Source organism: Parasteatoda tepidariorum, chromosome 1 (assembly GCF_982258835.1).
Source record: "Parasteatoda tepidariorum strain Cologne lab strain chromosome 1, Ptep-v5.0, whole genome shotgun sequence".
Lineage (NCBI taxonomy): Eukaryota > Metazoa > Arthropoda > Arachnida > Araneae > Theridiidae > Parasteatoda > Parasteatoda tepidariorum.
The window spans coordinates 44,566,832-44,582,905 of record NC_141755.1 but is presented as its reverse complement, the minus strand read 5'-3'; the positions used below and the strand labels follow the sequence as shown (position 1 = coordinate 44,582,905).

The 16,074-nt window shown below is 33.3% G+C and overlaps 1 protein-coding gene across 1 annotated transcript in view; it reads left to right on the top strand.

The window, feature by feature from the left end:
- LOC147816422 (uncharacterized) overlaps nt 1–8,270 on the top strand; it is a 28,084-nt gene extending 19,814 nt beyond the window's left edge. The window contains exons 6-8 of the mRNA XM_087162561.1: nt 1,490–1,611; nt 4,628–4,963; nt 6,794–8,270. Of these exons, the coding sequence (XP_087018687.1) occupies nt 1,490–1,611; nt 4,628–4,963; nt 6,794–8,008 (1,673 nt within the window). The 3' untranslated portion in view covers nt 8,009–8,270. The remainder of the gene's footprint in view (nt 1–1,489; nt 1,612–4,627; nt 4,964–6,793) is intronic.
- Nucleotides 8,271–16,074: the final 7,804 nt, after the last annotated feature.

Sequence of the window (16,074 nt, the reverse complement as noted above, 5' to 3'; positions counted from 1 at the left end):
TACTGTTTGTTCTTCCTGCAAATCGTGCACTGTCATACGTTATTAGTGATAGCGTGTTGTTCGAGCTGCGAGTTCTTTTACAAATAATTTCGGTTTAAATTTCGAACTTGGTATATTGCTGACAAGGTAAGAAGTGTTTTATAACGATTATTTATTTCAGATGACGATTCTTACGTCTTAAAATGACTGGTCTTCAAATGATGATTCTTCTTTGAAACATAAATAATAAATCAGGTAACAAATACACGTATACAAGAAATGCAACTCTAGAGAATCTCAAAATACAATAATCACGTTGTGAGCCAAATGGCTTCAAAACACTAAAAACAGTAACCCGGAAGTATAGGCGGTCAAGAGCTTGCAACGCCCCAAATGAAGGAAACACATCCAAACCAACTGCAGAGTTCCAAATTGCTGTTTAATTTTCTTCAAACTGAATCTAATCTTTTTAACGCTATTTCCTTAGAATTATTTAAACACTAGATATTTTTTTCAAATGACCACACACATGTCTTCCATTTCGCCTCTGTAATGGGTTTTTTTTCTTCCGAAAAAAATGATTTTCCTCATCTCTTTTTCGGTGTGTATCTTCAGCAACAGATTCGAATTAACAAAGTTGGGAAGTTAGTTGATCTGAATCATTCAGGAGTATATTTACTGTGTTATCAGGGGTCTGTCCAGACATTTTGTGAAAGGTCCGGTTTTCGTGAAATTGTGAAAAAATTACTCCCATTCTTTCAACCAGGGTCCACTTTTATGAATTTGTACAAATAGGGTCCGGTTATTGCAAAAAACTTTTTCAAGGTGTTTTTAAATTGTAAATAGATACAAGATTATGCTCGGCACTGTAAAATTATCATTAAAAAAATTAAATTTTAAAAAATAAACAGCCATTGCTGCTTCTAAATTAGAGATGCAACATACAAATATTTGGTATTTAGCCTATACTGCTGAACGCGGAATATTCATTTCGGACGTCTGCCGAAGACAAAACTTAATTCGTTTACATCCACCTTTCTTGTTTTCTGCCCTGGGAAGGGTTTATTCGATTAACAAAACAATAATGAAGATAAACAAATTTGTGAAGGGTTCGATTAAAAGATAAATTATTTTGTGAATGGTCCGTTTTTATGAAAAGACATTTTGTGAAGGGTCCGTTAACGAACCCAAATTTCTTCTAAACAGACCCCTGGTTATGAAATATATTTACTATGTTAGTTATGATTTCCTAATTGTGTCTATTAATAACATATTAAGTAACTTAATGTTTGACTTATTAACAACTTTACATCATCAGTTTGCAAAGATCAACATCTGGTTTAGAAGTCTTAGGCCCACCCATGCCATGATTGATGATGACACAGAAGTTATTTTCATCGAATTATGAGTCATTCATTTTTATAACCGTTTTAAAATTGAATTTATGATTCATATCTGTGGCATAGATGTATTTTCAATGAATAAGTAATTCAAATTGTTATTATTGCAGGTTCTGATTTAGATGGAGACGAGTATGCTGTTTTGTGGTTTAAAGATTTGATTTTTTATGCCGCCAATCAACGGCCTGGTCATTTTCCAAGTGCTTCCATTCCAGACAAGGCAGTTATTACTGTAAGCGCATTTCAATTATTAATATTAATTTTAGGAATAAAATTAAAGAAAAGAGAATAAACTAAAAATGTAAATCGACATTCTTTTACCTTTAACAAACTATTTTCCTTAAATCGTGTTTGCGACAGAAACTTGGTCTACAATTATTCATGTGGTCAAAGTTTTAAATAAATGGAGTCAAAACTGTATTGTCGATCATAATCCGTATTTAACGTTAACGATAATTATGTTGTACATTGTATTTATTGTAAAACCCATAATTATCGTTTGCGATAAGTATCGTTGAAACTATTGATTATTATGTGATTAATATTCCTGACGTAGCCCTCAAGATAAGTAGCAGTGATGATCTTGTTGTTGTGTCACACAATGGTTGATCTTAATCGGATTATCAATCTCTTGAGTACTCTGATTATTAAACGTAACAAACAACGATTATTATCAATAGCCGTATTCCATATACGAATATACATATTTAAAATTTATGAACTCCAGATTTTAAAAAATTATTCCTCAATAAATAAACAAAACGAAAAAATTACTCTTTGAGAGTAATAAAAGGACCGGTTTGTTAAGTTTTTGTCAATTTGCAGAGCAGATAGCACCGTTTAGATTTGATTTGATTTGATTTGTTCATTTACGTCGCACTAGCGCTGCACAATGGGCTATTGGCGACGGTCTGGGAAACATCCCTGAGGATGATCCGAAGACATGCCATCGCAATTTTGATCTTCCGCAGAGGGGATGTCACCCACGCTTCGGTAGCCCGACGACTTGCACGTGAAGTCGAGCACTTTACGGTAGAACAGTTTAACGAGGACCAATACCGCACACCCTCGGTAGTGATGATCTAGGTAAGAGCACTATCACACAGCATCAATTACCAAACTCTTAACACTATTCTCCGATTGGGTACTTAAATCCAATATTTATGTCTTTCATGAATTGTAGAATATTGTAAAATGAAATGAAAAATTGACATTAATCTTCATTAGTAAACGAACCTAAATCACCTGACAGTTTGATCATCCCTGAGCAACATTACTAATTTTTAAATCACTGTCAACAATCACATGAATGCTACTTTAAACTAGGCTGCTAGATGACATTAATCTTCAGTAATAAACGAACTTAAATCACTTGACAGTTTGATCATCCCTGAGCAACATTACTAATTTTTAGATCACTGTCAACTATCACATGAATGCTACTTTAAACTAGACTGCTAGATGACATTAATCTTCAGTAATAAACGAACTTAAATCACTTGACAGTTTGATCATGCCTGAGCAACATTACTAATTTTTAGATCACTGTCAACTATCACATGAATGCTACTTTAAACTAGGCTGCTAGATGACATTAATCTTCAGTAATAAACGAACTCAAATCACTTGACAGTTTGATAATGCCTGAGCAACATTACTAATTTTTAGATCACTGTCAACTATCACATAGATGCTAGATGGAAAATGATCGATACGGCCGTCTCCTCGACGACACGGGAAAAATAAGGGTTATAAGCGTTTTCCGGAATGGCTTAGACCTGTCAAACGCAAGTATTTCTGTTCGATTGCTGTATTTTAACTTTCACTGAAGGAAAAAAAAACTTTTTTATTTACATTAAAAGAAAGTTAGTTTTTTTTTCTTTTAAAACCATTTGAAATTTGTGATAGCGCAACTTCTTGTTCCGAAACCGAATTATTTATTTCTTCGCTTCTCATTGGGGCTGTCACAATGGTATTTTTGTTTTGATTTTGTCTCTGGGTTCACTCCGTGTAACTTGGTTTATTGATTTCTTGTGACAAACTTAAAATTTTAAATTAATTTTCCTACTCCTTGACTTAGCTAGAAAACTGAGACAATTAAAATATAAATGATCCCTTTTCAATAAATTTTAATCCATCACCTGTTGGTCAAAAAAAAAAACTAATTGAAAATAAGGGGTCCAAAATTCGGAGCGCTCTCCTGACCAAACTATTAGCACCAATTTCCCAAATTGCGGCTACCCCCACATATTGGTATTCAGAAATCCTAATTCGTCAAAAAAGAAAAGGTATGCTTATTGAGAGAAAGTACGTTTTTTGAGTTTGATTTCCTAAAGTGTCTTCTGCACTTATTATTTAGCATATTTGAGGTCGCCCCCTCGAGCCACTAAAATTGAGTTCTAGAACGTGAAGATCTGATCATCAGGTCAAAAGTTATTCAGAGTGGCCCGTTTTTTTCTGCACTATGTACAGATATCGGATTAAAGTGTTAAGAAATTAACGTTGTTGGTAACAAAAAACGTGGCTGGCTGATACCTTCTGGTAAAATGCTTCTCTCTCCTGCCTTAATTATGAAACATCATTAAAACTAAAAATTATTTAATTATTCTAAAAAAAATCATATATTAATATGCATAGTTGTAATAAAAATGTAGTTTTCAGTCTGTTTGTTTCTATGAATTGTCCACATTCACCTTTTCATTTCTGCCCAACTTTTCAGTTTGTTTTGGCTTTTCGTTACCAACGTGAGAAATTAATTCAGAACACGCATCAGAACACGCATGAAACTCTAGGGAATGGTACACGTTCAGAACACGTATGACACACTAGGGTTGGTTGGTTGGTTAAGGTTTAATGGCACAAGAGCCAGAATGACACACTAGGGAATGGTACATGTTCAGAACACTAATTCAGAACACATTAATTCAGAACACTTATGCTCAAAAGTTCATATTTGTTACAGTCTGTTTGTTTCTATCAATTGTCCGCATTCACATTTTCAGTTTGTTTCGGCTTTTCGTTACCCACGCAAGAAAAGAATATTAATTCAGAAATTTGTAAACACGTATGCTTAAACGTTCATATTTTAACTGCTCTCTCACGTAATAATATTTCATTTTTCAGTTCTTTGTTGCCGACGAGAAAAAAAATCATGTGTTTTTTAACAATCCACATGAGCATTATTTTTTTAAAAATTTGTTTATTTTGTATAATTTAGATTAGTGTTTCTATCGAATGATTTTTTGCAGGTGGATGACATGATTGAGTGTTTAATCAATTACATAAAAAATGATCAAGTTGGAACAATTGCTCATGCACACCTTGCTCATGCTGACCAAACTGATATTTTCTCCAAAATTTGCATCGATATAGCTAAAAAAAATTCATATGCTGTCGATTTTGCCAAGACTGGTGTGAGTAAAAATTTAGATCAAGAAGAACGTCCGAGCGTTTTTCCTGATTTTATGGAGAAGCACCACAAAGAGACATACAAATCAAAGAAGGCACTCGGAAAAATGTTCCGTGTGGTTAAAGACTTCGAGTCCGAGAATGAATATGCTAGCATTACGTACCGCGATGTACAGGTAAGCATTTGTACACCAGTTTTGTTTTTAAAAAAAATAGGATTCTCGCTCAATAACTCAATTCTTATACATCATTTATCTTTTATTTTCACAGAAGTCAAAATTTTCCACAAAAACAAAAAACATTTTGTAAATCATATAACGAAATTAGCGATTACGTAGATTTGACAAGTAATCATCTGTATTTGAAAAAAAATTAACTAAGGTAAACAGAAAGTATGATATTATCAAGGTAGTTTCATTTTATTGAAGATGTTGTTTAAGTTTATTCCCGAGTGATATATGCAAACAATTATGCATTAAAAATCATAAATGTCTTTAAGCAAGAATTATATATGATAAATAAAACTCTTTTATTTTTGCAAATATGGAGCTCTATCAAAACGAAAATTAATCTTCATTTTTAATATACTTTTGAATTACATACATATATGAATAGCAGATTTTTAAAATGGCCCTGAGGTCAGGGCTTGCAGCCCCATAGAACACCGTCCACCAAGAAATCAAAAATGCAAGTGGCATGTATTCGTAAGAATAGTTTTTACCAAGAGAAGTTAAGGAATTAATTGTATAGGCTATTATTTGCCAAGGTTCTTTATCTTAGTAGGCGTACGCATTCAAATATGTTGTCGGAAAAAAAAGGTTGAGAAATAATAATGAATCCAAAACATAAGCAACCATTAAACTGTTTTCGAATTCTGTGCTAATGTATTAGGCAGAGAATCTCTAAAAATAGATTTTTCTGCACTGAAGTTAAGGTTATCGAATTAAAAAATTGCAGAATTATATTAATAATTTTTATTTACTGAGAAGAGGATTAAATAAGATCATAATTTATTAGTTTTAAAATATTAGGAAATATATTTCAACATGACAGTAAATTTATCAATATGAACGATGACATTTTGTTATCAAGTAGGCAACTTTTTCATATCTCCAGAATTAAATTTGTTATATTTTTAAAATTTTCAATATAAATGTAAATTTAGATATTATATCTGGTAACGTCTTATTTCTCGTCTTTCGACATTAATCCAAATTCAGGAATATAAAATAATGATCTCGAGAGAGAGATTAAAATTGTCTACAACATAAGTTAGATAGTCAATATTTAAAGTTAAATATTACTTCGAAATAATCAATAAAGCTATTAATATTTTGTCTTTAATTTGTGTTTGCGGATTTGCGTGGTTCGTATTACGAGCTCGTAGAAATAATGTTGATCGGATTTTTGGTAAATGACAACAAAAAGAATAAATTGCGGATTAATAATTCATATGTTTATTATATACTGCGCATTGGTCTATCTCGGTTGAGGCAATCTCCTCGCGTAACACAGTGCTATTGATGGTTCACATGCCTTACATTCCCTTTTTGTAGCTATCTCGCTCTCCAGCCGCATCAAAGTGATGCAATAGCTCATTTTGCATAAAACTATCAGGTGGTCATAATAGTTTAGACAATCAGTGTATATGCTTTAAAAGTTGCAATTTTACAGTTAAAAAAATAAAAGTTCAACTGCGCTTCAAATTATATCATTTCTTGCCCTTTTCCAAAAACTTACCTTATTATCGCGTGAGCTGCAAATCATGGGCACTTAGTAGATAATTGTACGTAATGGGTTAGTTGTGCTTTTTTTTTAAAACACATCCCATAATTTTTTTTAACGATTTTGCTTTTCTCTTCAATGAAAAGGACGTTAAGCAAAAAGAAATTCTTATGGATTTAGGAATTATTTACCACATTTATAAGTTATTGTGAATTCATTAGTAAATAAATCTCAATCAGTGTTGCATTTCCTGTTAATTTATTCATTATTTCGTTTAATAGGTAGACCAAGATTTAATATTCCCCGGATGGGAAACTTATAGAGAAGATGCTGTCAAGTCAAAGAACAAGTTCAACACGCTACTTCAAACTGTTCTAAGAAACTACGGAATACAACACGAAGCAGAAGTATTTTCTGGTGCCTTCACAAACCTGCACTGCCGATTCAAGGAGAGAAACGACCAAGCAGATATTGAAAAAATTGTTGTGCGATGCATCAAGAGACTAGCTAAAAGTATGCGAGAGGAATTTTTAGAAGAATTCAAGGAGTGTAGTAACATCAACGAAGCTTACCTAGGTATGTTACGCAAAGCTTCAGCTTGGTATGTTGTAACATATCGTGATGGTGATGGAAAATTCCTGAGCTTTCCATGGACGGTATCCGATTACTTGGCAAACATTAAAGTTAAAAAGGTGCCTATCCAAGAATCGCTGTTTTCTCCAATTGTTGCGAAAATGGACCAGCAAATTAAATCCGTGGACTCTAAACGATGGTTACCTAGTTTCTTGGAATCGAATCAATGGAATTATTATAATTATCTTTGTGGTGATCCGAACATTGTCGAGTGCGCTTTACGCGTGTTGTTATTATGGGCTGAGGACGAAGAAATAATTGAAATACCTGGTCGAAGAGTTGAAGGACTTATGTTCAAGAGTAGTTTTATAAACCTTTTCCTTCATGTTGCTGAAGTTTCGCAATATATAATTAAAAAAGGTAAACGATGTGACGTACCAAAAGGAAAACTGTATTCCCCCGCTTCTTTGTGCATTGAATTTTGGAGATTTTGTGTCAAGTTAAGATTTTATAATCAGTATGAGGTACTTGAAATCGTACCTTTCAAAGTATATAAATATAAAACTCTTTCCAAGCGAGCTGTTGTGACCTATCACAGATTTGCCGTTTTGGGGGAATTCGAAAATTTGTACCTTGAGTCTGGCATGGCGCATGAAAAAATGGACATGAAACCATTATATATAAACAACAAGGTATTTGCGCGATCTCCAATCGACGAAAAATCACTGAAATTGGCTGAGGAAACTTTGATGAAGTATTCTTCCGCTGATAACGTGGAATTGAGGGAAATTTTACAGACGAAGAAAGTTCTTGTGAGTGCAAGAGGCAGCGAACAATCGTTAAAGACATTAAAGACCATTTTGAACAAAAAACAAGTTTTTATAGCTCAGTTATTTTCTACTGGTGTAATGCCTGAATCATAATTTAATACAACATTCACCAGATCACGGATACATACATTACTCTTTAGGACTTAATGAACGTGTTTATTTTGTAAGAAACTGGCCACTAGATGGCACACTAACTTTCTTTTAGGTTTCTGTTTGTTTTCCAAAGAGTAGTGGTGTCGAGATTATTAAAAATGATGATGGTGTTTTTCGATAAATGTCTATGTTTATATTTGTGTGTGATATGTCAATGTTGTGAAGTGCATCGATAACTTGTGAATAAATCATTTAAGATGCAGGCGACTAGTCTTTTGTGAGAAAGTATATAAGTCTTTACAATTTTATACGTATCTAAATGTTCATATGCAGCCATGTTGTTCACCTAAAAGCATGATAATATTTCTTCATATTTACATGTTTTTAATACTTTTTCTTTTCTTTTACTTAAATGCTACTGTCTTCCATTCTTTATTTTGTACGAAACAATTTTTTTTATTAAAAGAAACCTATTGTAACGAGCCCTCATCCCCTTCATCTCAGAAAACTATCCCTAGATGGCGCCGCTGGCGCAACAGAAGTAATAACTTTTTATTATTTTCAAAAACTTAAAAACAGTAGAAGTAGAAGTAATGTAACGAGAGACGCGCCATGCAGCGCTAATACCTAACTCAATGTTTTCATCACTTTATAATCATCATTTACCATTTAATGTAAATTCATCTTCATCTATTTGTAATTAAAACCAATAAAGGTTAATGAATCATCAAATTGGCGGTCTAAAGGTAAGTGGAACATTTTCCACTATTCATATAGAAAACAGGAATTCATTTAGATTGAACATTTTCTGGCGCCCGAACAGGGACCGCCATTAAGAGATTTCTTGTTTATTTTCGATTAGAAATTTAGTTTCATAGAATAGTGACTTTAAGTGTATAAATAGTTCGCTTATAAATTAAGATGGAGAAATCCAAACAAAAGCGTACTACGATAAGGTCATTAACAACTAAGTTATTAACCAAAATCGAAAACATTTATCAAGACGATAAGGTTACAATAGATGAATTGGATGAGTTAATGTCTGAATTAATATTAAAACAAGAACAATTGAAAGAAATTGATCTCGAAATTCAGCAGGGTATTACGGATGTAAATGAAATCGATACAGAAATTATAAAGTGTGATGAATATTTGACAAATATTGTACGAAGTAAAAGCAGATTAAACAGAAAAATAGAAAAACTGTCGGTAGTGTCTCCTGAGTTAAATTCGAACATTTCTGAACCGAAGATAAACACTAATATAAGAATAAATGAAACTTCTTCTGTGAAACTGCCTCTTTTAACTATAGAGAAATTTTCTGGCGATCCTGCAGACTGGCAAAGATTTTACGATCAGTTCGAATCTGCCATAGATAAAAACACTGGTTTGTCGAATGTTGAAAAGTTTAATTACTTGAAAACATATTTAGTGGGATCGGCTTCAGATGCGATTAAAGGATTCAGTTTAACAAATAATAATTATGTATCAGCAATTGAAACATTAAAAGAACGCTTTGGCAAGAAAACGTTGATAATTAACTCTCATTTGAATAAATTATTGAGTTTAACCCCAGTAGAAAAATCAACAGATATTTTTTCATTAAGAAAACTTTTTGATTCTTGTCAAACTGAAATAAGGAATTTAGAATCTTTGGGAATTAATCAGGAAAATTACGGGGCTTTACTCTGTCCTATACTTATTAAATTACTTCCCTCAGATATAGTGTTAGAAATAACCAAAAAATATAGCAATGATGATGAGTGGAAAGTATCAGAGATCCTCGATATTTTAAAAACAGAAGTAATTAGCCGAGAAAAAGCCACGGCCTTGAGTTCGTCTATAACACGAGTTTCAGAATGTTCCCCCTTCCCCTCCTCAAAGCGTAGCAGTGGAGGCGAGAATTCGCATAAACAAAATAAGAATCGCATATCAACGGCGTCAGGTTTATTGAATGAATCGTGTAATAAGAAAAATAAATGTATTTCTTGCGGTAACGATAGACATAATTTATGGGATTGTAATGAATTTAAAATGAAAGAAATGAATGAGAAAAGGGATATTTTAAAGAGAAGCGGTTGTTGCTTTATTTGTTTTCGCTTTGGCCACACGGCTAAAAAATGCAGGAGTTTTGTAAAATGCGATATTTGTTTTAGACGTCATTATACATTTATGTGTCCGGAAAAGAAAACAGATAGTCAAGTGGAAAGTACGGTTTTATCGAATGAAACTTGTAATCCGGAAGTATTAATGCAAACGTTAACAATTCGCTTAATAAACGGAAAAAAAGAAATAGTTATACGCGGATTGATAGACACGGGGTCCCAAAAGTCGTATCTTTTAAAAGAAACAATAAATAAAATAGGTTACAAACCAATAGGGCAAGAAAACTTAAATCATAGTCTTTTTGGTGGATTACAAAGAACTAATCAGCATAATAAATACAGAATTTTTTTGAGCGATTTAAATCGGGATTATTTTTGTAACTTTGAAGTTTATGATCAGGAAAAAATTTGTACAGAAATTCCTAAAATAAGAGACGGCTCGTGGATAAAAGAAGCGAATAAGTTAGGAATTAAATTTTGCGATTATAAAAACATGGAAGGGTCGAATTCAGAAACTAAAGAAATTGATTTACTTATCGGAGCCGACGTTTGCGGTAAACTTTTCACAGGTATTATTAAATCGGTTTCAGAAAATTTAATTGCATTCGAAACGCGATTAGGTTGGACACTTATGGGTAAAACTCGTGATCCTGAAAACAGTAATAGAACCAACACAGTTTTGTCCCTTCATGTGGCTCAGGCTAAAATTTCGGATCTCTGGAAACTAGATACGTTAGGGATATTAGACCCAGGTGAAAAAGAATCAAGAGAAGAAATTGCGAAAGCTACCGAAGACCATTTTAATCGCAACATTAAGGTACTTGAAGATGGGAGATATGAAGTGAGCCTTCCATGGATCTTAAATCACCCTACTTTGCCTAATTATAGAAGTGTTGCTGAAAGAAGATTGAAGAACTGCGTTGAGTCCCTAAAGAAATCAGAAATATTAGAAGATTATGAAGCGGTATTTAAAGAATGGCTACGAGAGGGAATTATCGAAGAGGTTAGCCCAGACGATACAGCCACCAATGAACATTTTTTGCCACACCGAGCTGTGATAAAAGAAAATTCTACTACCAAGATCAGACCCGTTTTTGATGGTTCGACCAAAACAAAAAATTTCCCCTCTATCAATAATTGTCTTGAAAAAGGACCTAATCTTGTGGAGCTCATTCCTTCAGTGATCAACAGATTTAGATTAAATAAGATTGGAGTCATTGCAGATATTCGAAAAGCTTTCTTACAGATCCAACTGAGTGAAGCTGATAGACCTTTCTTAAGATTTCTATGGTGTGAAAATGGAGACCTTTCGAAGATCAAAATTTACCAACATAGAAGAGTGGTGTTTGGCTTGACTTGCAGTCCATATTTATTAGGAGCCACTCTACGGTACCATTTGAAAAAAGCGCCAGAATCAATGCTGGAAACTGCAGTTAAATTAGAAGAATCATTTTATGTAGATAATTGCTTAACCAGTGTTGAAGATAGAGAACATTTGCACAAATTTATTACTGAATCGCAGTATATATTGAAGAGAGCTCAATTCGATCTAAGAGGGTGGGAGCATAGTATCCTAAATTCACAAGAAGTAGCCATCCCTAATGAAGAAAGAAAAGTACCAGTTTTGGGACTGATTTGGAAATTAAGTACTGATTCATTGACTTTGGACTTAAAGGAAACATCGCAGGCATCTGAGACTTTAACGAAAAGGAAAATCCTGTCTGAAGTTCACAAAGTATTCGACCCAATTGGTTACACGTGTCCAGTAACATTAATACCGAAGATTATGCTTCAGGAGTGCTGGAAGCTAAAATGCACTTGGGATGCAGAATTACCATCTTCTATTAGAAAAACGTTTGAAAAATGGCAAAAACAACTAAGTCAATTGAAAGATATAACCATTCCGAGATGTCTCTTGGACAATCCTGAAGGTTCGAGAAATTTAAGTTTACATATTTTTTGTGATGCGAGCAAGGTAGCTTATGCTACATGCATATTCCTGAGAAGCCAAAACGAAGACTCGACATCATGTCAGCTCATTCAAGCTCGATCTCGAGTAGCTCCTCTAAAACCCGTCACAATACCCAGACTTGAACTTTTATCCTGTACAATTGGAGCTAGACTGGCACATGGAGTTAAGTCAGACTTAAGACTTGAAAATATTCCAACATTTTTCTGGTCAGATTCAGTAAATGCCCTCTTTTGGATAAAAAGGAATGAAAATTGGGCCCCTTTTGTTTATAACAGAGTCCAGGAAATCAGATCTTTCAGTTTGCCAGAAGAATGGAATTATGTTCCCGGAACTCTTAATCCAGCTGATCTTCCCTCACGAGGATGTTCTGCAGAACATCTTAAGCAATCTAAATGGTGGGAGGGCCCTATGTGGCTGAAAGATCCACCACAGCTCTGGCCAAAAGATATTATCGATCCAGATTTGGACATTATCAACGCTGAAAGAAGAAAAACGGTAGTGACTTCAACAAATTTATTCAAAGGACAAATTCCGTTATATGATACTTTAACATCATATCGAAAAATGATAAGGGTAACTGCTTGGATTTACAGATTTTATCGAAACATCAAGAGTGCTGCGGATGAACGAAACCTCGAAAAACAGCTGACTATTGAAGAAATGAAAGACGCTGAAATGGTTATTATGAAGTACGTACAGAACAGATGCCTAGCAAAAGAAACCAAGCCTTGCTATACTTCTTTACAAACTATAACGGATGATGAAGGCCTTATACGAGTTAGAACAAGAATAGCCATGAGGAAGGATTTGAGAACATTTAAGTATCCTATTGTTCTGCCATCTGACCATAATGTCACTCACTGCCTTATAATTGATAAACACAAAGAACTAAATCATGCCGGAACTCAAATAGTAATGTCAGTTCTAAGAGAACAATATTGGATCCTCAGATGCAGAAAAACTGTTCAACGAGTGATTAAAAAATGTGTCATTTGCAAAAGGTTCAGCGCTCGTCCTACAGAAGTCCTAAGTGGTCCTCTACCTGAAGATCGTGTACGAGAAGCATTGATTTTCGAAGTAATTGGAGTGGATTTGTGCGGACCACTCTTTTTAAAGGATGGAAGCAAGAGTTGGATCGTGTTATTCACCTGTGCGGTTTTCCGAGCCATTCATGTTGAATTAGTTACTTCACTTTCCACGGATAGCTTTCTGTTGGCATTTAGAAGGTTCATAGCACGACGAGGAAGACCCGCAACGGTTTTCTCTGACAACGGCACAAATCTGACTCGAGCGGCTGCAGATCTGAAATCAGTAGACTTCGAAAAACTAAAAGAGTTTGCTACTTCGAAAAAGATTCACTGGAAGTTCAATCCTCCCTCTGCACCCTGGTGGGGTGGATTTTTTGAAAGAATGATTGGAATGCTGAAATCAATTTTACGGAAAGTCCTTGGAAGAGCAAACCTTCTCTATGAAGAGCTATACACAGTCATTTGTGATGTTGAAAGCATCATAAATTCCAGACCACTTACGTACATCTCAGAAGATCTAGAGGACCTGATACCATTAACACCTGCCATGTTTTTGCACGAACTTAAAGAATCTGGAGTGCCAGATATTGATCTAATTGATGCCACCAGGATGAAAAAACGATTTGCCTATCGTCAAAAAATTCGAGAGGACTTAAGAAAACGTTTCCGAATTGAATATTTAGGACAACTTAAGGATTTTGCCCGTAAAAAGAAAGACTCTCAAGTTAAAGAAGGAGAAATCGTTCTCGTAGGAGACGATAACCACAAACGCATCAATTGGCTTTTGGGCAAAATAGAAGCTCTTTACCCCGGCAAAGATGGAAAAACAAGAGTGGTGCGCGTAAAAACTCGGCATGGATCATACTTACGACCATGTCGAAAACTTTATAGACTTGAATTGACTAATTGAGTTTCGTCATGACATTCGTCGTCCAAAACTCAAGGTGGGAGGATGTAACGAGCCCTCATCCCCTTCATCTCAGAAAACAATCCCTAGATGGCGCCGCTGGCGCAACAGAAGTAATAACTTTTTATTATTTTCAAAAACTTAAAAACAGTAGAAGTAGAAGTAATGTAACGAGAGACGCGCCATGCAGCGCTAATACCTAACTCAATGTTTTCATCACTTTATAATCATCATTTACCATTTAATGTAAATTCATCTTCATCTATTTGTAATTAAAACCAATAAAGGTTAATGAATCATCAAATTGGCGGTCTAAAGGTAAGTGGAACATTTTCCACTATTCATATAGAAAACAGGAATTCATTTAGATTGAACACCTATTAAACGTTGCTTTATATCCGTAATCTTGTCTTCTTCTTCTTCTTTTTTGCAATATCTACCCAAATTTTAAGCAATCAAAATGAGAAATACTGGTAAAAAAAAGAGGTCTTATTTCCCGATATTTTTAGATTACATTACAAAATGCTGGTCGGGACCCATTAAAATATTACCGAACGATATTTTGGACATCTCCCTTGGCAACAAAAATAAGCAAATCTCAACTTTCTTTCGTGATTATCTATATATAAGAAAGTCGGAGAACTCCCTTTTTGGTATAATTTTGATTTTAACTGTAGTAATCCAATTTTAAGATTCAATTCAAATGAAAGGTGTATTCTGGCATTAACCCATTCGCGTCCACTGTCGCAATTGCATGCCAGCCGAAAACGCTCTAATTTCCTGGTGGTGTGCTAGTTGAATATAGAGAGGAGAAGTGGCAACATCAGCATGAGTAAAACGAAACTGAATGAGTTTATAACATTATAAGTTTACGAAATGAGCTTGTGATATTATGATAATATTTTTTACTATAAATTGTTTTCTTTTTATAAGGTTTTTTGTTTTCATTAGACTATTCATTAGACTAAGAAAATATGAATTGTGAATGCTTTGAAATATTCTATAATTTATTATACATATAATTTTTTCAATTTGAAACTGTCATATTTATCATGTATAATTTATAGAATAAAACTATTTTTTCATAATAAATATGTATGATACGAGTATATCCTTTAATACGTTTCGTTATTTGTTTTCAATATTTTTTAAAAAGTACAACTCTTAAAATAATGATCATATTTTAATGGATTAATATTCAAAATTTCATGCCTGAGTACTGCATGTGGATAGATTACTAATTTTTAAATCAAAACTAACTACCAAAAAGAAATAAAATTTTATCAGACAAAAAAATTAACGTTTACCTATTGGTCTCTTAAAAATTAACTTAATTTTCAGAAAAGTTCATTAGTTTTTTTAATTAAATTTGTAATAGTATGACTAAAGTTACTACTTTGGTTATTTCTTTGTTTTATTTGATGCATTATTAAAGTGACTGTTTTCTCTGATAGTTAAATAAATATGTTCTCAAGAAATTAATTTATAGATTTGTGTAAAACTTTTTTTCGTGATTTGTAAAATCATTTCACGTATGAAATACTTAAAAAATTATAATCCACAGCTTTTATATTATATATTTTAATGGAACAATGAGAATAAAAATTTTTGAAATGAGTAAAAGAAGAAAAAAATACATATTTATAAATATTTTTCAAAACGTTTTTATTCTATTTACTTTTCCTATTGTTCCTTTTCGCATTTCTTATTATAGAGAAATTGTTTACTTTATGATACATGCCTGTAACAAATTCTTTCAAATGTGCTGCCATCAGTGTATAGTATAAAGAACCATCGTTCGGAATAAAATTAAATACTGTTGAATTAAAAGTTCATCGAAAGAAAATTAAAAATAAGAAATGATTGGAGCTTCGAAAAAAGGTATTGGCCACGTTATATATCCTAGGTAATATAACATAGAAATAGTAACAATTATCATATAATGAGGGCAGAATTATATTTAGTTTGCCGTAATTTCATAGTTAACTCTAAAAGTATCTTTTCGTTCACACATACTAAAGAAACAGAATATTTCACTTCTAATTATCATCTTG